Raw genomic sequence first — 22473 nt, 5'->3', positions numbered from 1 at the left:
TCATGTACTACGGTCAATTAGTGTGAGAAACCTGTAACAACATTGATGTCATGTTCTACGGTCAATTAGTGTGAGAAACATGTAACAACATTGATGTCATGTTCTACGGTCCGTCAGTGTGAGAAACATGTAACAACATTGATGTCATGTTCTACAGTCAATCAGTGTGAGAAACATGTAACAACATTGATGTCATGTACTAAAATTTGAAAACAGGATATAATCTGATGATGGGTTAAAAAATTAGAAGTAGGTAGGCAAATCTTTCAATTTAAACTTTCTACGTTGACTCTGAATTAAAACTGATAAAAGTTGTAAGAAAGGTATTATAAATCTAGGATTGATAGGGTTTCTGGAAACATGAACTATTTGTCTACATCTAAGCATAATTTAAGTTTCTAAAGGCTTCCATACTTATAGAGGGATATTTTAACCTGGTCAGTTCTGATAATTTGGTTAGTAGATAGAGAAAATGTTCAACATCATCTAGCTCCAGATTTCAAGGACTGTGTATATATGGTGGGCCTACACCTACATAATCACAGCTATGGTGAGCATACATAATTACCGTTTCATACCATGATAAATTTAATTTAATTCTATTAACCAATTCTGAGTCCCAAGTTTGAGGTAGCTGTACTTAAGATGAGGCAGTTATAGCCCCAGGTTGGGTTATTCCATCTTTGCGTATTGCAGAGTTATCTTCTCTTGTGAGCAGGTGTTGATTGTTACGTCAATGGTTTGTGTGAGAAAATTACGTCGTTTCCTCAGAAATTGTTGACGTTACTCTCACAAACAAATGACGTAACAATCAATACCTGCTCACAAGAGCAGATAACTCTGCAATACAAAAAGATGGAATAAGAACCATCCTTAATCAGCACATTAGATATTAGAACTGTATCTGATTGGCTTTTAACCGCTACTGCAGACCATAATGGACTCATCCAGATCAATGCATGGTAGAGTCTACTAAAGTTACATAGGGGTTAAATGTTGGAAAATTGGTAGAATAAAACGTGAAACAAGAAATGAAAATGTGTAGTTCTGTCCCTAATTAGTTAACATTACTGATCACATTAAGGTGTTTGTACACTGTAGGTCCATTGCTATATACGATAATTACTTACCACTTCTACGAGGTTGTAGTTCCATTACTAACTTAACATTACTGACCACTGACATCAAATACGTACACTGAATATCAAAGCGGAGAATACAAGTGAAGTTAATTCAATTCTGCAGATTTTCTTGAAAACTATAATTCAATAAATCAGGAAATTAATTGGTCATACAAATGTGACTGATCATGATTTGATAGAGTTCCCTTTTAAAGTCACAACTTAAGCTTTAATCCAGCAAAACGTGTTTCCCTATACAAACACTGCTAGATATCACAAAATAACCATATGAAAATTTAAACTTACATTTTTCATACCAACATGTAAAGTATAGTGCTGACATTACAAACACATCTACACAATAATTTATTACTAATCTGAAGAAATCTAGAAATTGTGATTGCATAACACCAAGAAAAGTTTGCATCCCACTGGAAGTGTTCTCTACAGGATAATAACAAAGGGAAGTCAACACTAAATAAGGTCCATGTGGACACCACCAGATCACCAACGTCCCTTTGTATCTTTTCAACTATATCAAGTTATAAACGGACAATGTCATTCAACAATGAGTCAAGATGAGTAAAAGCATGTAAAATTTTGAGTAGATTGAGATAGGAAATATTAACCTTTAGCTTGAATCAGTAATCAACCTATAATAATACTCTGTGATGGGCTCAAAATTTAGTCAACAATGAAAACAAAACTAATAATGATGCTAAAGTTGAACTGGTAAATCCAGCCCTCCAAAGCTTCAGAATTGATGTAGAATGACATTAATATAACCTATCTCTAAAATGCTCATGTTTACTAGTACTTTTTATTTAGAGGTAATTTACACACATGATTTCCATCGTTTAGTACTTAATGAAAAGATGGATACACATCATTAAAAGGTGACTACATTTTCAACAACAGAAACACACAACTTAAATTAATCTTAAGTTAGTATATACAACCAACTCTAGTCTAATTAGTGATGGACTGGTTGAGTGCAACTCCTAATAAATTATGAAAATGTAACTAATTACCATCACTAGTAATATTTAAATTTAGCTATTCACACTAGTGTGTAAAGACAAGGTAATATAAAGTCACAATCAAATTGTACAAGCCTGTCTTATCTAATTTTCCTGTATTAAATAGTTTTGATAAATGTGACAGGAATAATCCTTATCAGTTTTATACCTAAAAAGGCAACATCTTAATTATGTGGAGATAATAAGGTGGTCTCCTATTAATTGTACTGCTGTGCATTATAAGATTTCCCATGAGTCTGTACATGTATCACATGATAAAGTTCCCTGGGTGGGATCAGTTTAGCTCTCATTCTTCACTCTTCTTATTACCCACTGCAAAAAGAAACAGATTGGAACATTGAAAATTACATCAACAACAAGAGGTCCAGAGGGCCTATATCATTCACCTTGATGTGTATATCATTGGGGTCTCAATCATGTCCATGTAATGACCTGGTAATAGCCCCTAGGGTGGGGCCAGATTCTAGGCCTAGTTGATGTTCTTTTATTCTTCTTGTCCTGCAAACACTGATATGGTTAGGGTTATTCCATAATTAATAGTACTGGGGAGTTGGCAGACACCTGTGCTGATATATAATGGGTGGTGGGGTTAAAACCAGATCAGCCTACCATTACTTGTATTACGGGTGGTGGGGTTAAAACCAGATCTACCTACCATTCCTTATATTACTTGTGGTGGGGTTAAAACCAGATCTCCTAACCATTCCTTATATTACGGGTGGTGGGGTTAAACCCAGATCTACCTACCATTACTTGTATTACGGGTGGTGGGGTTAAAACCAGATCTACCTACCATTACTTGTATTACGGGTGGTGGGATATAAACCAGATCTACCTACCATTCCTTATATTACGGGTGGTGGGGTTAAACCCAGATCTACCTGCCATTCCTTATATTACGGGTGGTGGGGTTAAAACCAAATCTACCTACCATAACTTATATTACGGGTGGTTGGGTTAAAACCAGATTTACCTACCATTACTTATATTATGGGTGGTGGGTTTAAAGCCAGATCTGCCTACCATTACTTATATTATGGGTGGTGGGTTTAAAGCCAGATCTGCCTACCATTACTTATATTATGGGTGGTGGGGTTAAACCCAGATCTACCTGCCATTCCTTATATTACGGGTGGTGGGGTTAAAAACAGATCTACCTACCATTACTTATATTACGGGCGGGGGCGTTAAAACCAAGTCTACCTACCATAACTTATACTACGGGTGGTTGGGTTAAAACCAGATCTACCTACCATTACTTGTATCTACCATTACTTGTATTACGGGTGGTGGGATATAAACCAGATCTCCCTACCATTCCTTATATTACGGGTGGTGGGGTTAAAACCGGATCTACCTACCATTACTTGTATTACGGGTGGTGGGGTTAAACCCAGATCAGTCTACCATTACTTATATTATGGGTGGTGGGGTTAAAACCAGATCCACCTACCATTACTTATATTACGGGTGGTGGGGTTAAATCCAGATCTACCTTCCATTCCTTATATTACGGGTGGTGGGGTTAAAAACAGATCTACCTACCATAACTTATATTACGGGTGGTGGGGTTAAAACCGGATCTACCTACCATTACTTGTATTACGGGTGGTGGAATATAAACCAGATCTACCTACCATTCCTTATATTACGGGTGGTGGGGTTAAATCCAGATCTACCTACCATTCCTTATATTACTTGTGGTGGGGTTAAAACCAGATCTCCTAACCATTCCTTATATTACGGGTGGTGGGGTTAAACCCAGATCTACCTGCCATTCCTTATATTACGGGTGGTGGGGTTAAACCCAGATCAGTCTTCCATTACTTATATTATGGGTGGTGGGGTTAAATCCAGATCTACCTTCCATTCCTTATATTACGGGTGGTGGGGTTAAAAACAGATCTACCTACCATTACTTATATTACGGGTGGTGGGGTTAAAACCGGATCTACCTACCATTACTTGTATTACGGGTGGTGGGGTTAAAACCAAATCTACCTACCATAACTTATATTACGGGTGGTGGGGTTAAAGCCAGATCTACCTACCATTACTTATATTACGGGCGGGGGCGTTAAAACCAAGTCTACCTACCATAACTTATATTACGGATATTACGGGTGGTGGGGTTAAAACCAGACCTACCTACCATTACTTATATTATGGGTGGTGGGTTTAAAGCCAGATCTGCCTACCATTACTTATATTATGGGTGGTGGTGTTAAAACCAGATCTACCTACCATTACTTGTGTTACGGGTTGTGGGGTTAAAACCAGATCTACCTACCATTACTTATATTTTGTGTGGTGGGGTTAAAACCAGATCTACCTACCATAGCTTATATTACGGGTGGTGGGGTTAAAACCAAGTCTACCTACCATAGCTTATATTACGGGTGGTGGGGTTAAAACCGGATCTACCTACCATTACTTGTATTACGGGTGGTGGAATATAAACCAGATCTACCTACCATTCCTTATATTACTTGTGGTGGGGTTAAAACCAGATCTCCTAACCATTCCTTATATTACGGGTGGTGGGGTTAAAAACAGATCTACCTACCATAACTTATATTACGGGTGGTGGGGGTAAAACCAGATCTACCCACCATTACTTGTATTACGGGTGGTGGGGTTAAACCCAGATCTACCTACCATAACTTGTATTACGGGTGTTGGGGTTAAAACCAGATCTACCTACCATAGCTTATATTACGGGTGGTGGGGTTAAAACCGGATCTACCTACCATTACTTGTATTACGGGTGGTGGAATATAAACCAGATCTACCTACCATTCCTTATATTACGGGCGGTGGGGTTAAATCCAGATCTACCTACCATTACTTATATTACGGGCGGGGGCGTTAAAACCAAGTCTACCTACCATAACTTATATTACGGATATTACGGGTGGTGGGGTTAAAACCAGAGCAGTCTACCATTACTTATATTATGGGTGGTGGGGTTAAATCCAGATCTACCTACCATTACTTATATTACGGGCGGGGGCGTTAAAACCAAGTCTACCTACCATAACTTATACTACGGGTGGTTGGGTTAAAACCAGATCTACCTACCATTACTTGTATCTACCATTACTTGTATTACGGGTGGTGGGATATAAACCAGATCTACCTACCATTACTTATATTTTGTGTGGTGGGGTTAAAACCAGATCTACCTACGGTTAAAACCAGATCTACCTACCATTACTTGTGTTACGGGTTGTGGGGTTAAAACCAGATCTACCTACCATTACTTATATTTTGTGTGGTGGGGTTAAAACCAGATCTACCTACGGTTAAAACCAGATCTACCTACCATTACTTGTGTTACGGGTTGTGGGGTTAAAACCAGATCTACCTACCATGACTTATATTACGGGTGGTGGGGTTAAAACCAGACCTACCTACCATTACTTATATTATGGGTGGGGGGGTTAAAACCAGATCTACCTACCATGACTTATATTACGGGTGGTGGGGTTAAAACCAAATCTACCTACCATAACTTATATTACGGGTGTTGGGGTTAAAACCAGATCTACCTTCCATAACTTATATTACAGGTGGTGGGGTTAAAACCAGATCTACCTACCATTACTTATATTACGGGTGGTGGGGTTAAAACCAAGTCTACCTACCATAACTTATATTACGGGTGGTTGGGTTAAAACCAGATCTACCTACCATTACTTATATTATGGGTGGTGGGGTTAAAGCCAGATCTACCTACCATAGCTTATATTACGGGTGGTTGGGTTAAAAACAGATATACCTACCATTACTTATATTACGGGTGGTGGGGTTAAAACCAGATCTACCTACCATCACTTATATTACTTATATCAAACCACTTTTAAGATTTCATGGGTAACATGTTGGAGTCTCCTTCCCATCCCCTATGGCTAACTCTGGACCAGCCCTTATATGAGATGGATCTCAAGTAGTATTTCATGTACACTGTTCCAGAATCAATTCCAGCTAGTACTACGAGCTATGGCCAACTTTGGGGAAATTCATAAACCTCCTATGATAATCAGCTAATCTCGCAGTGAACGTGTTGCTGAAACTGAAATATTATTACAGACACAGATTTTCACAGAATGTTTCCTGTTTAAAAAGAACGTAGCTCTACAATTACTGATAGATAGAGGTTCCCCAACTCGTGATGGTTGGTTATATATATTGTTAATATCTAACGTGAGTCAGTAAATTTTCAAATTGTATAAAGACAAGAGGTTTAGCGAGTGTCTTTTACAATTTTTAAATTAACTAACTAGAGTTAGATAAACATGATAACCTACCATCACGAGTTTGGGACCCTTTTTTTCCCATAACGTTCTTATTTTATCTGGAAAGCTAAATGTTTCCCTTGAAAATACACTATGTAGGCTTCTGATGGTGAAAACAATTGCCGTGAATCATGACATCACAATGGAAGATGACGTCGCAAAGCATTGTTACGTGATGTCATAAGTGATAAGACGAAATCACGTCCAGTGTGTAACATATTAGTAACCAAAAATGTTTACCAAATCCTAGCAGGTTTATCCAACAAATCAGGAGTGAGGAAACCTATAGTGATTTGGGGAGAAAACAAATCTACCTGTTGCACTCCTAGTTTATTCTCTCTCCCTGTATCGGTGTGTGTGTTCATGTCTCCTTATGTCTTTTTGGGCATGATCTCTGGGACTCTCAATGGCAAGCTGGCGTCCACTTCCATGACGTTCTGATCTCTCTTGTCGATGTTCATGTGAGCGCTCACCTCGTCGGGCATAATCCAGACGGTTTCTGTCATGTCTTTGCTTCTTCATCTTTCCTTGCCACTCTGCATTAAATGCCTGTTTGTCATCTGCAAGTTGTAAGAAACAGTATTGTTAAAAAAACAGTTACATGGTCAGTTATCAATTTCCTGGAGATAAAACTAAAATCTGTGGTTTTGGACAAAATACAAATCACAGAACTTTAAAAACAGCATTGCAGCAGTTCTATTCCTCAAAATAAAGTGCCTACAGTGTTTTTGACTGACTAGGCAATAGACAGGTCTACACTTGATTCAATATTTAATCAATTTATAGCATGACATTTCAATACGATATCAGGAAAATAATAAATTCTAACTCCATATTGAGCAAGATAATACCTAGACTTTATATCCCCCGCATTCAGGAAATATTGTAGCTGCGGTCCATTGTTTATTTCTGACATTTGCCAATTGGTGTAGACATACAGACTTGCAAACTTTTAGAAATGAACATGGGATCATTTAAGATTAAGGTCTATTTTTCCTATTGGAAACCCAAACCTGGAATGGGAACATATCCAGAGTGAATTCTTGTAGCATGGATGTATTTGACAGTGTGATGCAGAGATTGGGTATATAGTTGGATAGAGGTGGGGATCTTTACCACATCCATGTTATGGCCCAATTTCTCCCATAGGACCCTGTTTCTGACCCAAGAGGCCACTGCAAACCCTCAATTTATATAGCATGGAGTCCACTTGGCTCAAGGATGCTCTAGCTACATGGGTAGATCAGATTTGGTTAAAATCCCTCCATATGTACAGAAAGATGAATATAAGATTCACCTCTATTTCCCCTGCTGGGCTGTACCCCTTTGCCCCAAGGAGGACCACACCCTCAAGGTTTACATAATACCGAGTCCTCTTGCATTGGTCCAACACTGTACTTCTGAAATAGTATTATTTTAAAGGAAAAGTTAACTAACCGATGCCATTCCACAGCACAAGCCCACAAGGCTTTTAGGGTCAAGTGAGCTAATAAATACTTACCCTCGTCAAGGTTGATGAGATCCTCGTTGTGATCCTGTTGTCCTGTTCGGTGGTTGCGTGACTGCTCCACCACATGAGCTCGTTCATTGATGTGATGTCCAATGGACATTTTCTCCACACCAGATTCTGAGTCTCTCAGAGTTCTTTGGGTTTCTCTCACCTGTTTATGTATAAGACATTTGAATTATTTGAGATGACCACAATAAAGGTATTTTTTATTTTCCAGCCCAACAAAACAATACATTTTTTAAGAAAATTGTTCTCATGACAAACCCTTAAACACAGTGTGATAATCTATGATTCATTGTTCTCATGACAAACCCTTAAACACGGTGTGATAATCTATGATTCATTGTTCTCATGACAAACCCTTTAACACGGTGTGATAATCTATGATTCATTGTTCTCATGACAAACCATTAAAACATGGAGGCCTGAAAGTCTATAATATAGATTATCACATTATGTTTTAAGGGTTTGTTTGAGAACAATTATCTCATTGCGAGCATGTGGATAAAATGGAGGCCACGACAGGTAGACTGGAGATTTTATCCATGTGCTCGTGATGGGAAAATTGTTCGAACGAGAAACACTGAAAAAATTGTGTTATAAACTGTTTATCATCTATATTTCTATGCCCATGAATATTCAAATGCAGTTTTGTAATGATTCATGGAAATTAAAAGCGAATGTCACATGGTCATATGTCAATTATATATATATATCAGCTAAGTCAGTTAAAAAGAAAGAATAAATCTTATTAATTGAGAAAATAATTTATTTGACTATACAGATACAACTATGTATTCAGGTTTTCTTTTTACAAACAACTTTTTGAGTGATTCCCATCAATTAGACACATTTTAAATATGAAAGCTTCAAGTGTGAACGTACGGTAATAGGTCTAACAATGGAGCTGTCTTAATTTGTACGTAGTTTAATTTAAATTTATCAGTACACATTATCACAGAATTAGACGAGTATTATATAAGACTGTGCCAATGGTATCATAACTGTAATCAAAACTTATTGAAACATTACTTTTATTCATCAAAGGATGGTATTTTTTGTCTTGTAAATCACCCCTATATTTATAAACAAAACACCCGACGTTTTAGAAAATAACTCAAAATGGGCCAAAAAGCTGTTATACAATGTAAGCAGCAAGACAAGAATATTCAAGAGATATTGAGAACTGTTGAGCAGACATGCATGCTGCCCCTTTGTAGGATACACACACAGCAGACTTACCCCACCAGGTGCAACACGTGTGGATGAAGAAGACTGGTAAACCTTGGGTTGGCCCTGACCTGGCATATTGGAGTAGGACATGAATGATGTCTGGCTGAAACTGTGGGCATTAGGATCAGGCTGCAAGGTATTCTGTATAGACTGTAATACAAAATCAAAACAAGCATAATGTAAGTTTCTACACGCATCAAAACAGTTTGAGGTTTCATTAAACTTAATCACCATGTGATATTTTGTTTATGAAGATGATACTTTAATATAATGTAACCACGCTAACAGAGGTCATTCTTTAGTTCAATGCCTCCGCTAGGAGTCGAACACAAGACCTCTGGCTTACTAGTATATATTATGCTCTACCAAATGAGCTTAAGAAAAATTCTCCCTAGCTGAGTCAGTATAGGAAGTGGCTAGTATTTTACCAGGATGGCATACTCCCCCTCCAGGAAAGAACTTGTTCCTAGTTTTTCAGGGGTCATAGCAATTCTTGTGAAACTGAGATGTTGAGTATATTTGTCTATGTTACCATACTTTCATAGACATTTGAAGGGTAAAATGTACATTTTATGACAGCATGCGTATTTACAAACAGAACCTTACCATAAAATAAATTAGCTATAACTAATGTTGATTAAGTTCAAGTCCCTTAACACTAAAATATAAGAGAGTTGTAAATGTTTCTGTACCTCAGAGAGACAAAGCTATTCCACTTACAAATTGTTGTCCCATCCTTTGCATATTCTTCCTCATATTACTGAACATGCTGTCAAAGGAGCCAAACATGTCCATGGGGTCCATGAATCCTTGGGGGACCATTGCATTCCCAACCCGAGCATGGGCTCTCGGTGCTTCCAGCTGTAACTGCCTTGGAGCCTGGATATGGGGCTGCATCATCCCAAAAGGATCAGCAAAGAGGGAATCCATCCTTCTCATATGTTCCCTGTGCCCACTGTGAAGTAATCATTAAATTTATTTTAACATCTAATTAAGGACAGACATTTTTGCCTAACTTTCTTTTGATAAAACAGTTATCAAAAACTTTTTTTCCAATAAATCATATCTTAGTTAAGAAATACATATTGTAATTATCCTTGAACAATCAAAGAAGACAATCACAGGTGCCCTCAATCAAATTTCAAATGATTATAATCCCTAATTAATCCACACCCAGCATCGCAGAACCCATTTATATATAGAGAATTATACATGTCTTTTTCCATATCACACCCAGTATCAACCCGAGACTGCAATATCAGCACAAGGACCAAAGGCCCGAGGGCTGATATTGGTCGAGGGCTGATATTGGTCGAGGGTTGATACTGGGTTTGATATGGAAACGGGCATGTTTTATTCTGTTTATTACATACTTACTAATAAAAGCTACTATCTTATAATCTATTTTTCTTTTGAAATATTGAAAAACGAAAAATTTCCAAAAGGGGTGTGATACGGGTTTTGCGGGCTGATACAGGTTTTGGGGTGTGATACAGGTTTTGCGGGCTGATACAGGTTTTGGAGTGTGATATAGGTTTTGCGGGCTGATACAGGTTTTGGGGTGTGATACGGCCGGGCTGATACGGCGAGTGCTGATATGGGTAAGAGCAATTGTGTCGTATCGCATATACAAAAAAAATGTATTTATTAGTAAGTATGTAATAAATATGAATATAGTACATGTAGTACTGGAGTTGGTAGTAATGTCTCTCTAACCCAACCCAAGTTAGATTAGGTGTTACTTAAATATGTGGAAAGCTTATATTTTTACTTGGGAGTAACTTTAAACCTTAACAAACGAAATGGGATGTACTCCCTATTTTCCTGCACTTTGATCATGACAATACTATGTTTGTAAGACAACACTAGTCTAGATGTACTATGCATGAATTTAATCTCCAAGAGAAAGATCTATGTGATGCTGAAGAAAACACTCATTCTGTTGAGGAGCACATTGACGGCATAATGTTTTTCTAATTAGATATTCATATAGTATTTACTACTTGATTGTATTATATAATAATGTATCTTATTTTGAAATTCTATTTCATAGTGTTTTCACCGTCACCTGGTGATTATTTCGCTAAAAAACAATGAGTTTTCGTTGAACGTTTTCTCCATAAAGCTTGCCATTTTTGTCCTGGGAAATAGAGAAATTCCTATCAAAGCCAGATATTTTGTCTTGGTCTTCTGAGAATTTTCATAAATGAGGGACAAACCCTCATTATCAGGTTGGGGAAAATCACCAACTTGCTTATAATACGCAAACTCGCCTGTTGTAGTTATACGCCAGTTGGAATATGGATTTTTTTACTAAAAATAACCCAAATCGCTTTAACAGTAACTTTTTCAATATATTATTAAAAATCGCATTATTTATGACAAGGTAAACAATATTTTGCTAATAGATGTTAACTGAAAGCTTTGGCTACTTAGAAACTTGATGTAACTCTACCGGAAGTATTGCATTTATTTTTGGTACTTTCCAACATGGAAATAAATTTTATATTTGCATTTGTATGATGTTTCATGACTAAATAAATGCGACGTGGATAAACAATTTGAAAAAGATAAGATTAAAGTGATTTTGGCTATTTTTAGTAAAAAATCCATACCCCAATTGGCGTATATATAATAGGCGAGTTGATTATATATTGATCAGGGGGGGGGGGGGGGGGGGGGGGGAGTGTCACTGATATCGTCAGCGTGTCTTCTACCTAAGTTTTAAAACAGCCTGTTCCTATATGGGTAATATATTAGTATCTTGATTACACTTGGCAAGCTATTTCTGATTTTTTTTTCTCGGTTTTGGAAAATAGAATGCTAGAGGAAGCAGTCTGTATTCATGAATGCATAAAGGCCTATATGTTCAGCTGTAAAACTAGGTGAAATCAGTGATACAATAAATATTCGTAAACAAATTCACTATAATGGAAATCTACATGAGGAGGATGTAATGAATAGAATTTATAACTGAAAATGAACGCCCACATATCTTACACCAGCTAAATAAATCTATCTCACACTTCCCGTGACATCAGGTTTTGCCCTTTGGGGAGAAAATGTCAACATGTGTCAGTCAGCAGCTCTACTTACGCAAAAAATGGGTCTTCTTCCATTGATCTAAACATGGAACCTCCAAGCATTTTTACCGATTTTACGGACCTCCTTAAAGACCTTTACGTATTTGAATAATTACTCTCGTGCCAATATGTCGAACGCAATCGAAATCCAGTTGACAGGTAAACACAATGGAGAACATCCGGGTTCTTTTCAAATGAAGGGAGGTAACTCTATGATTCGATGCGCCTTATTATGACGTCATGAATTATAGACTCACTAGTAATGCCCCTTTCGCGTAGTTCAACCTGAAAATGAAACACGACAGTTCCGTACCGAGACTGACTGCAGGGATTTTTTGGCACGTGCTTATCGACTGACTTGCTAGTTAGCATAACATAGGACATTTTTTGGTAGTTATATTATTACTATGATTACATTAAAAATTATTTGATTTTTGAGTCCAGTATAGAGGAGCTCTATCGAATTACAACTAATTAGTTGACGCTCGAAAGAAGGACATTTGTCACAAAACTCCGAAACTGTGCATTTTTTAGCTCTGCTTACATTCGGTCTAAGTGCGTTCTTTTCAGTATAAATCGCGGAATATTTCTGCATCTCATGTACATTTTCAATTGGCATACGCGAATGCAGCCCATGTAATATTAATTGCTTATACAACCGAGACGTATATATATATATACTGACTTTATATATCTCTGCTTACAGCACCGATTGTAACTTGAATATTATTGTTTGGTGTTTTTCATCGGTAAACAACATTACAGTACTGCTAGAACCAGACTGAAAGCCATTCAAATTTTAACCCATTAAAAAGGGAATAAAAGCTGATATTAAAATATCATTTCAGAAAATTTAACAAAATATATTTGAAATTTTGAAAATTACCAAACAATTTACTTATATTAGAATATATTGTTTTAATATTAAAAATTCTTTGTTAACGTGGATAATCAACTTGATAATTTAATATCAGAATTGTTTTTTTTTATAATAAGATATTTTGTTGTTTTAATAAAACAGCTCCCCTAATAGTCTAGTCATTCTAGCTGAAATATGGCAAAACCTCAAACAAATTGCAACAGAAAAGTGTTTGGTGGTAAACATTATATTACTAGATCGTTTCGACTTTTTTCATATCAAACAGGAGGCCCAATGGGTTTATAGTACAAAATGTAGCTCACATACTATTTTATTTCAAATAAAGAATACTTGATATTGAACACAGCTATCACAAGAGTACAAAAAATATAAATTAAAACAAGGACTAAATCCCGCAAGATTCGCTTACTCACGCCCAGCAATTTTGTATGGTTATCAAATGAAAATCGAAACTGTTTAAGCTACTCACCCAAGTAGCTATAGAGAGTATTCATTTCTTCAATTCTTGATAAGAAAGTGTTAGAAATTGGAGAGAGAAAAATGTGCGGACGCTGCATTAAGAACTGAACGTTACAGAAAAAAAGGCAAAGAGAGAAGGAATGTGCATATCCCGCGCTTGACATCCGGATCACTTTACACTCGTCTGCGTACATATATCCGCCGCGCTTGACATCCGGATCACTATACACTCATCTACGTACATACACCCGGCCGCGCTTGACATCCGTACCACTATACCCTCATCTACGTACATATCCCCGCCGCGCTTGACATCCGGATCACTATACCCTCGTCTACGTACATATACCCGCCGCGCTTGACATCCGGATCACTTTACACTCGTCGGCGTACATATATCCGCCGCGCTTGACATCCGGATCCCTATACACTCGTCTACGTACATATACCCGCCGCGCTTGGCATCCGGATCACTATACACTCGTCTACGTACATTCCCCCGGCCGCGCTTGACATCCGGATCACTATACACTCATCTACGTACATACACCCGGCCGCGCTTGACATCCGGTCCACTATACACTCATCTACGTACATACACCCGGCCGCGCTTGACATCCGAACCACTATACACTCATCTACGTACATATACCCGCCGCGCTTGACATCCGGATCACTATACACTCATCTACGTACATACACCCGGCCGCGCTTGACATCCGTACCACTATACACTCATCTACGTACATATACCCGCCGCGCTTGACATCCGGATCACTATACACTCATCTACGTACATACACCCGGCCGCGCTTGACATCCGGATCACTATACACTCGTCTACGTACATATACCCTGACGCGCTTGACATCCGGATCACTATACACTCGTCTACGTACATATACCCGGCCGCGCTTGACATCCGAATCACTATACACTCGTCTACGTACATATACCCGCCCGCGCTTGATTTAAACATATTTTATTGTCGAAACAGACAAATGGATAAGAGACAAGTTCTAACAACTTACAAGCTCTTCTCCACGAATACAGCATATGAATTACATTTAAATCACGTGACGTACTATGTACATAGAGATAAATTTACAAGATAATAATAAGGTAGATGTATTTTTTTGTCTAAATCTACTTTATCACAAAAAGTAAAGGGGGATTGGAAGAGAAAGTAGATGAAAGACGGGAAAGGAAGTCCAGAGGGAGCAGATTCGATGTCGATTGTAAAAGGTTCGTTCAGGTAGTATCAAAACGCTTTGTTGTATTCAAAAACGTCTGTACCGATTAAACTATATTGATGTTTGTTTCATAGGAGTTAGTCAACGAAATAAAAGATTCTAGCATTGAGACACAACGTTTAAAATCGTGTAATCTTGAATACATTACGTAAAACAGGAAGCTTCTAAGTCTAATAAAGGAATGCAAGTTATTTAAAAAAATCCTGTCGGCAAAGTATCTAAAAAGCATAAAATGATGATGTTGGCATCTAGATATGTCCTACATAATTGAAACATTTACATGCTAAGTAAGCGAAAGGAAATACATTGGAATACACGCGAAAGAGTCAGCAAGGGAATTATCAGAAACGTCATCAGTTGATGATGATGATGATGATGATGATGATGTTTGGAGTGTCATGCCGATGAAATCAGGTCGAGCATGATGATGATGATGATGATGATGATGATTAGAGTCTCATGGCGATGAAATCAGTTCGAGTATGATGATGATTTTACTGATGAGGATGATAACGATGAGGATGATGTCAATGTCATGATAAAGATATCTGGGTGATGATGATGATAAAACATATGAAATGATGTGTGGGTATATGAGAATGCAGTGAGTGTGTGCATGGGTGTAAGGGAGTATAAAACAAAACGTATCTATTTATGCATATTGTACCAGAAATACTTTTGAAAAATAAAAATAATACAACTAAAAAAGAAACGTCATCAGTTATCTTGAACTTGATAAAAACACACGGATGATTCCTGAAAAACGGGAAACTATTACAAGGAAGGTCGTGAAGAAACAAAAACGTTTACTCTGACAGATTCATTAAGAAACATACATGTACATCGGCGATACATCAGCCACGAAAACGGGTACATACTTTCATACGCAACATTTTGCAGACTCTGGACTTTTCGGATACTGGAGCAAAATTGCGCTGGCCGTAACACGTGTACATGCAAATTACATGCAAACATCTAGCTTGGACCTCGACAAGTTTTTTGAAAACAAACTTCTGTTCGCGATATGTGTTAGGCACTCTGTAGGTACAAGATGATTAACTCTTTGGAAGAGTATGAGGAAGGAAAACCAGAAACAGTGTAGGAATGGGAGGACAAGGTTGAGGAGAGAGAGAGATTACAAAAGGTGGACAGAAGATAAAGTTAGAGATACAAGTAACACTGAAAGAAAAGGAACAATTTTACACCGGAGAACCGGTTAGATAAGACTCTGTCATATCCCCAAAGGGTTGCAGGCACCAGCTGCCTTTTTTCTTTGCTTATCTTGATTATTTCTGCTGTTTTTCATGTGTTGTACACGATGCTGTCAATGGTTAAATCTGTTGGATCGGTAGTGCATTGTTTTTTTCTGAGAGTAAGAGTCGATGTTTGTGGGCGTGTTTATAACAGTTGACGAAGTGTTAAAGAATTGGTGTCAAGTTCATGGCTGGCATGCATAGGTTTATTTGTGTTTTGAGAGAACGAATTGCTAGTGTGAGGTTGAATCCCCTCACTAAGTCTGTCAATATAATATACAACAAAAAATTTGCATTAATATTTCTGGTTGTTAAAATAAGCAAAAACAATAGCATGACTCATATTTTCTCTTAACTTAATGACTAGCAGAGCAAGACTTAACTCGGTTAATGCTTGTTTTCGTGTGGGAATGTATTTTATGATGTTGGAGAATGGGTATAGGGACTTAAGAATGAAAAAGAGTGACAATGTGCATATACATTGTTGATTACCGATTAATGATAACGGTACGGACCTGCGTCGTTTGTATTGGATTTCAATACTTCACAAGAACCATCATAAACGACGTTTTGTCGCGTGCTTTGCTCGTTGTTCAACCAAAACATTATCCAGACTATCATTTTGAGCACTATGTAATTGAAAAGAAAGTATTAAAAGTAGGTCCCAATGACATTCATGACATGTTTGTTTTGTAACTCTTTGATTATTAAAAAAACAACTTATATGCGTGTTGTATATGTAGTTAAAATTTTGAAAAGTATGTTACAAGGTCGCAATTTGATTTCTGAACATAATGACAGTTTAAAAAATGTACGTCTAATTTTGTAAAGTAGGTTTTATTTTAATTTCTGAATCCTGTAACAATTTATACAGTTGAGGTCAAACCAGAAAAAGTATTTCACATAGACCTGGCTTCCACTCTTTTTTTCCGATTACTATTTTGGATAATGAAGGCCAAACTTTGAAAATTAGGCCACGGTGACCTTATTTTATCACACAGTTGTTAAATATTAATATCTGACCCTTATGACCATGTTTGATAATGTTGTTCAAATTTTGAAAATAAGGTCACAGTGACCTATAATATCTGTTAAATGTTATTTTCTGATCTCTATGAGCATTTTGCTAATGTAGGTCAAATCTTCAAAAAATCTTCACAGTAACCCAATTTGATCAAACAACAGTTTAATGTTTATTTCTTAACCTGGTGACAACTTTTCATAATGTTGGTCGAATTTCCAAAAGTAGGTCACAGAATGCCCTGTCCTGTTGATAATGGCAACAGCTAACAGATCAGCAAGAAAGGAAATGCACAAAATGTTTTGTATGGTGGACTGTCATGAAATTGTACAAAATCCAGATAGAGAAAATATCAAACTGCTTGTTTATAAATTTAAGAGTACTGTACCACTTTGTGATGTTTTCTATTTTCTGATACATTTGTTAAAAACAGAAAGAGAACATTGTGAACGTTTTATGATATTCTGTCCATCAATTAAGACATGCAGTGAATTATTTTCTACTCTGAAGATGGAATTGGGACATCTTATTATGTATGTTGACATGTTTCACTCACAATCATCAGAAGCTGTTAAAGATAAGATCTAAGAAGACATGAGTATTGAAAGTGGAAATATAAGAGTTTTAGTTGCTACAGGTGCAGCAGGAATGGGGGTCAATTTTAAATCTGTAAAACATGTTATCAACTTTGGACCTCTCAAAGATATGGACGGATTTGTCCAGCAGTTTGGTAGAGCAGGTCGTGATGGACAAGTTGCCATGTCCTTGTTACTTTTTAATGGCAAACAGTGTAGAAAATTGGAAGATGATATAAAAATCTATGTTCAAAATAAAGAGACATGTCGTAGAGATATCATACTTTCTGCCTACAAATCCGAATCCAATCCTAAAAGAGTGAAACATGTGTGCTGTGACATTTGTGATGTCAAATGTGGTTGTAATGACAATGACTGTTCGAATTTTGTGCATCCTTTTTTTAAAAACAAGTTACCAGTGTTTTCCTCAGATTCCGATACTGATCATTATGATGACATGTTTTCCGAAGAAGCTGAAAATTCTGATTAATTAAATGCATAATGCCATTATGAGATCAATCATTTTTGGGCATTTCATTTCTTTGAAAATATGTTTAATTAAGGACACAAGGCCATATGAAATCAAATATAACTGCTATAGGGTTTTATTCAAATATGACAAAGGACTATTAGTTACCGTTCAATTTGTTGATTCTGTTTAACTTATTAACACACTGGTTTCATACCTGTCCAATAACCGGTGCAATAGCCAAACTTACAAATGTAGCGCTGTACTGCTCTTGACTGGTTTTTGATGTCAACGACCTGTATGACTTATCTCGTATGATTTTTAAACAAAATTTACGTGTTCATGGCCGCCGCCATTGTTGCATTGCACGACACACCGCAAAACGGGTATTCAAAATTGAAGAGTTCTAAATTATATATCAGACTTTTTGATTGGTCGCTTCTAATATATAAATTTGCATATTTCACGACGTTTTTCGGCGAGTTTGCCCACGGGTGATGAGTGAGTACCGAAGCGAAATCAACCGTGGGTATCCGACGATGCTGCGTGGGAGCTCTGGTCGATGACTTCTGCCTAGATGTAGAAAAAACTTTTAAATTATTTCACAATAAATATATTGTAATATACATTGTCCATACCACAGGAAAGGGTTTGTATAGGCATTACGCCTGTTGCCCAATTCCCTTTGAAATTTGTATAAGATGCAATATTCAATACTATTTTTGTGAAATGAAATTGTAAACATGATTATATGAATAACGCAGTCACTACACAGTGAGTTCAGGATCAATGACACAGTGAATTTTATTGCATGCCTATTTTTCTCTCGTCATTTTGAATATATGAAATATACTGATAGGAAGGATTTTATTTATCATAATTATTGAATGTAATTGTTGTCATTCGCTAGTGGGATATAACTGCATAGTAGACATTTTAATATTGATCTAAAATGCATATAACTTACTAGATTGAGATATTCCGTGAACTCGTCATTGTTACTCATTTTCGCCTGATTTCAAACGTCTGTTGAGCGTCAAACAACTTAATGGGTATTATTTCATTGTATATATCCTCTGTAGAATTTATGGCATTTCAATGAGGTGTTACTTATATTCCTAGAAATGGGAAAGGTCCGTTCATCATTGGACACCGTCTTTAAATGACCTCAGCGTTTGTGAGGACGAACAACTCTGAACAAACCTACTTTATTATACCTGATCAAAGTATATTACTTTGACCAAAAAACGGAATATCTCTATTTTCTTTGTTTCCTTCGTTTTTTACACAAAATAAAAGAACTAAATAAGAAGTAAAAAAAACTGTCCCACTGCACTTTGGTTGTTGGTACATAATGTTACCTCCCCTTAACTTCGTTTTATATATAACTGTAGCACAGTTGGGCAAAGACTAGGTAGCTCAGTCGGTAAGAGCGATTCTAGAATAATCTTGAGTTCAGCGTTCATATCTCGTTTGTCCCTCCTTAATTTTTCCCCAAAAAACTATTGTTGGGAATATTTTGTTTATTTCCGTTTTTCCCCCCATAAAAGCTTTTAAAGTATGATTTTCATTTCAGTAAGAGTTTTTTAATAGCGATTATCATGCAAGAGTACTTTTCGATGCGAAGTTATAATTTTTGATAGTTGTAATTACTAGGACTGTTTCCAATGCATAGCTACAGTTTTAGGGAGTTACACGGGAATCCTTAAATTTAGAACGGGAACATCAATATCGAAATTTGTTGTCGTGGCGCTCGTGGGACAAACTTCTGTCATGAAGTACTTGCTATCTTTACTTCCATCAGCATCGTCGTTATCGATAAAGACGAGACTACACTGTGCAAGGTTGATGAACGTTCAGAAATTTATTTAACACTTCTGTAATATTGACAATGTCACGGACGCACCGACGCCTTTTAAAATACCTTATTAGTTTGGGATAGAAATGTGTTATTTGTTGACGAAATTTGCAGAAAGTAATGTAACTCGAAGTTCATTCTCCCTCGTCACCTTACTGATTGAACCATAAAATAGTCCCATATGACCATGCGTATGTAAGCCATGGATTTTCTTTCTAACTTCATAGGACGTTGTTGCCCGTTAAAGCACGGAAAGGGTTTTAGTGGAAACTGGGATATTGTTTCAACAGCTTTGATAACTTCATTATGTATTTTGAAAATATGTACTGAAAAAATTATACCTGCTATTACCCACTGCATTATTAGTAAGAGGGGACTGAGCAGGGAGACAAATACTAGACACCGTGTCCATATCACTTTAGCTGTTGCAATTACGTAAAACCCAGAAACAAACCTAAGGCCACTGAACGTCTGTGCACTTCAACCAGGGAATGGAAGTAATATGTATAATCAAAACTGCTTACATAATACAACACAGTATGTGCGCTTTTGTTATTTTAGCTTCCAAGTTTTTAAAATCATAAACATCTGGTTGAATTTAAACATATAAAACTCTTTAATCCTGTTCGTACGAACAGTCACGACTTCAGGGTAGCTCGGAATGTTATGTCTGTTAACATTTCCTGCAAGGGGATATATTTGATTAACACTAGTAATATCCACTGTAGTCGCTTTCTCTCTTTATGTAAAGAACATCACAGGATTATTGTAATATATCAGTTCCTGATTACAAATACAGAATAAGTTTGTTTTGATCACAAACAGGACTCGAAAATTTATATTGCGAGCTGTTTCCTTTGTCAAGCAAAGAGTTTAAATGACCGGTGTTTCGACTCCAAACCGCAGGAAACAATTTGCTAGACCACAATGTGTCGAATCAATAAAATCAGCTATCAGTGTATATTTGCTTTATTGAAACTGCAGCGAAGTATGTGCACTGAGTTTGTACGTAAATAAAACTTTGTCTCGTTTGACGTATAAAAGTGTTCGCAATTGTTGAGATGAAAGGTCCTTTGTCAATCGTATTTATATTTTCATGATGCCTCTATTGTTTGGCTTTGAGTGAATGCATTAATTTTGTTGTTGAAGTAACTGATAAAAACATAAGAGTTGTTGTTTGTTTACAGATAGATGTTCATCGTGACGTACGTGGGCTTATTTGTGTTTTGAGTGAACGAAATGCCAGTATACGTGGGTGAGGTTGAACGCTCCCACTTAGTTTATCAGTATACGTTGTCATTTCAACGAAGTCTTTCCATTAATATTTCTAGTTCTTTAAGTGAGCAGCGTTTATCTGTCTAATTGCAGTCTGTAACATACTGCTATTTTGTAGTTCCGAAGGTTTGTCATTAATACGTTAAACATTTAGGATGGACACGTTTTCTGTTCCTAGTTTGCTGGAACAATACTTTTGCTGGACTAGTTTTTTCATATTTTTTTTCATTTTCAATTTTGCACATGACTCAGTACATGAGTTGTTGATAATATATATTTTTTTAATTCACTATGAACAAATACTGATCAAGCATGTACTTATATACAGGGACAAAAAAGAATACACACACAAACACACACACACATACACACATACACTAACAGTTACACACCCACACAAAATAAAATATAAATAAATGATTAATAAATAAATGGTATTCGTGACATTAGGTACACAGACAAAAATCGAATGCACACAAAAGACAAAGGACAGGACATATGGGACAAAGCAAGGACAAGGGAAACCTAGGTCATAAAGATGTTAAATTTAGTATCTTTTTTTTTTTTAATTTGCAACCAGTGATGTATTTGTGTGTTAATCTGTATTTTATTTTTGATGTTACTTTTAGATATTAGAATTTTGTGCGATTTTAATTCGAATTTGATATGATTTATTAGATCATTCAGACTGAGTTCTATTTCTAGGCGTTTTGATTTATATATGTATTGTTTTATAGTGAGTAATATCAAGTTATCCAAGTTGAACTTTGCATATTTATTAATCTGCTTGCCAAAGATGAATTCTTGTTTATTTAATCGAAGACAAAGATTTTTTTAGCAATAACAGTAATTCTTATATTTTCGAGCAAATTAGATACCTTTTCACAATCCCACAATATATGTTTTATTGTTTCTGGATGAGTTTTGAAAAAGTGGACATATTATAACCTAATTTACCAATTTTAAATAAAAAAAATGTTTGTGGTTAGAATTCTACGATTTATTCTGAATTGTAACCATTGTAGTTTGGAACTGGCACAGGTATTGAAAGGATTCTTCATCAATATTGAAATTTTGATTAAATTTATTTTGGGCGGTGGGTTTAACTTAATTTTTGATAATTATGGTATATATTTCATGTACTC

The 22473-nt window shown here is 36.5% G+C and overlaps 1 protein-coding gene and 1 pseudogene across 1 annotated transcript; one reads left to right on the top strand and one right to left on the bottom strand.

Annotated features, from left to right (window-relative positions):
* Window positions 1-782: 782 nt before the first annotated feature.
* LOC110453976 (myeloid leukemia factor 1-like) lies at window positions 783-12480 on the bottom strand. Its single transcript, XM_021503242.1, has 6 exons — window positions 12299-12480; window positions 9923-10157; window positions 9212-9352; window positions 7961-8120; window positions 6774-7019; window positions 783-2473 (listed from the first exon to the last, which is right to left on the bottom strand). Exons 1-5 carry the CDS (start codon window positions 12346-12348, stop codon window positions 6790-6792), a joined length of 816 nt encoding a protein of 271 aa, XP_021358917.1. The 5' UTR covers window positions 12349-12480; the 3' UTR covers window positions 783-2473; window positions 6774-6789.
* A 2334-nt stretch (window positions 12481-14814) lies between these two features.
* Window positions 14815-18216, top strand: LOC110453978 (annotated as a pseudogene).
* Window positions 18217-22473: the final 4257 nt, after the last annotated feature.

The sequence above is a fragment of the Mizuhopecten yessoensis genome, unplaced genomic scaffold, assembly GCF_002113885.1.
Source record: "Mizuhopecten yessoensis strain PY_sf001 unplaced genomic scaffold, ASM211388v2 scaffold7565, whole genome shotgun sequence".
NCBI lineage: Eukaryota > Metazoa > Mollusca > Bivalvia > Pectinida > Pectinidae > Mizuhopecten > Mizuhopecten yessoensis.
This window is presented reverse-complemented; position numbering and strand designations above follow the sequence as displayed.

What these genes read in the sequence shown, in the direction of transcription:
- LOC110453976 (XM_021503242.1), bottom strand. Translation starts at nt 12,348, where the DNA reads ATGCTTGGAGGTTCCATGTTTAGATCAATGGAAGAAGACCCATTTTTT. An exon ending in AAAGGATGGGACAACAATTT is followed by an intron (nt 9,353 to 9,922) that starts GTAAGTGGAATA and finishes TTTGTATTACAG; the next exon opens with TCTATACAGAATACCTTGCA. An exon ending in TCTCATCAACCTTGACGAGG is followed by an intron (nt 7,020 to 7,960) that starts GTAAGTATTTAT and finishes TACAACTTGCAG; the next exon opens with ATGACAAACAGGCATTTAAT.